Raw genomic sequence first — 542 nt, 5'->3', positions numbered from 1 at the left:
GTCAGCACCGCAGCCACCTGCAGGGCCAGCAGTGGGCAGTGAGCCAGCACCTCCCAGCGCCATCCCTTGCTCCCCATGGGGGCTGTTCCCCCCCCTACCCCAGCTCACGGAGCCCCAGCATGGTGCAGACCCCAGGACCCCAAACTCACCGTCCCAGAGATGGCCCCAGCTGATCATGAACGTGGCCTCGTCCAGCCGGGTCTGTCTGCAGAGCCATTCCCTCACCAGCTCGTAGTTAAACCAGTAAAGAGCTGGGAGGAGAGAAGAAACACCAGTGACCCCAGTATGAGTGACTCCAGGCACACCAACCTCCCTCCTTCCCATGCTCAGGGCTGCCCTGGCCCATGCTATCCCTCCCCTCATCTCCCAGTGCCACCACGCAACCCGTCCGGCCACGGCCATACCTGAGAAGGGGACATCTCGCAGCACGGTGGGTCCCCAGCCCCTCCAGAGGGACAGCCAGCCGTCCTGAGCCACTGCTGACTGGATGCAGACGCCCAGCTCCCGGTAGCTGAGCTGCCGGGACTGCATCTTGGTGCGAA

The 542-nt window shown here is 64.4% G+C and overlaps 1 protein-coding gene across 1 annotated transcript in view; it reads right to left on the bottom strand.

Moving 5' to 3' along the window:
* Window positions 1-8: 8 nt before the first annotated feature.
* The window catches only part of LOC104272964 (solute carrier family 25 member 39-like), a gene marked incomplete at both ends in the record, with an annotated part of 1,271 nt that continues 737 nt past the window's right edge, over window positions 9-542 (bottom strand). The window contains 4 exon segments of the mRNA XM_009868091.1: window positions 9-17; window positions 150-168; window positions 170-251; window positions 405-542. The exon segment at window positions 405-542 is cut by the window's right edge and continues 11 nt beyond it. Coding sequence (XP_009866393.1) covers window positions 9-17; window positions 150-168; window positions 170-251; window positions 405-542 — 248 coding nt within the window.

This window comes from Apaloderma vittatum, unplaced genomic scaffold, assembly GCF_000703405.1.
Source record: "Apaloderma vittatum isolate BGI_N311 unplaced genomic scaffold, ASM70340v1 scaffold35034, whole genome shotgun sequence".
NCBI lineage: Eukaryota > Metazoa > Chordata > Aves > Trogoniformes > Trogonidae > Apaloderma > Apaloderma vittatum.
This window is presented reverse-complemented; position numbering and strand designations above follow the sequence as displayed.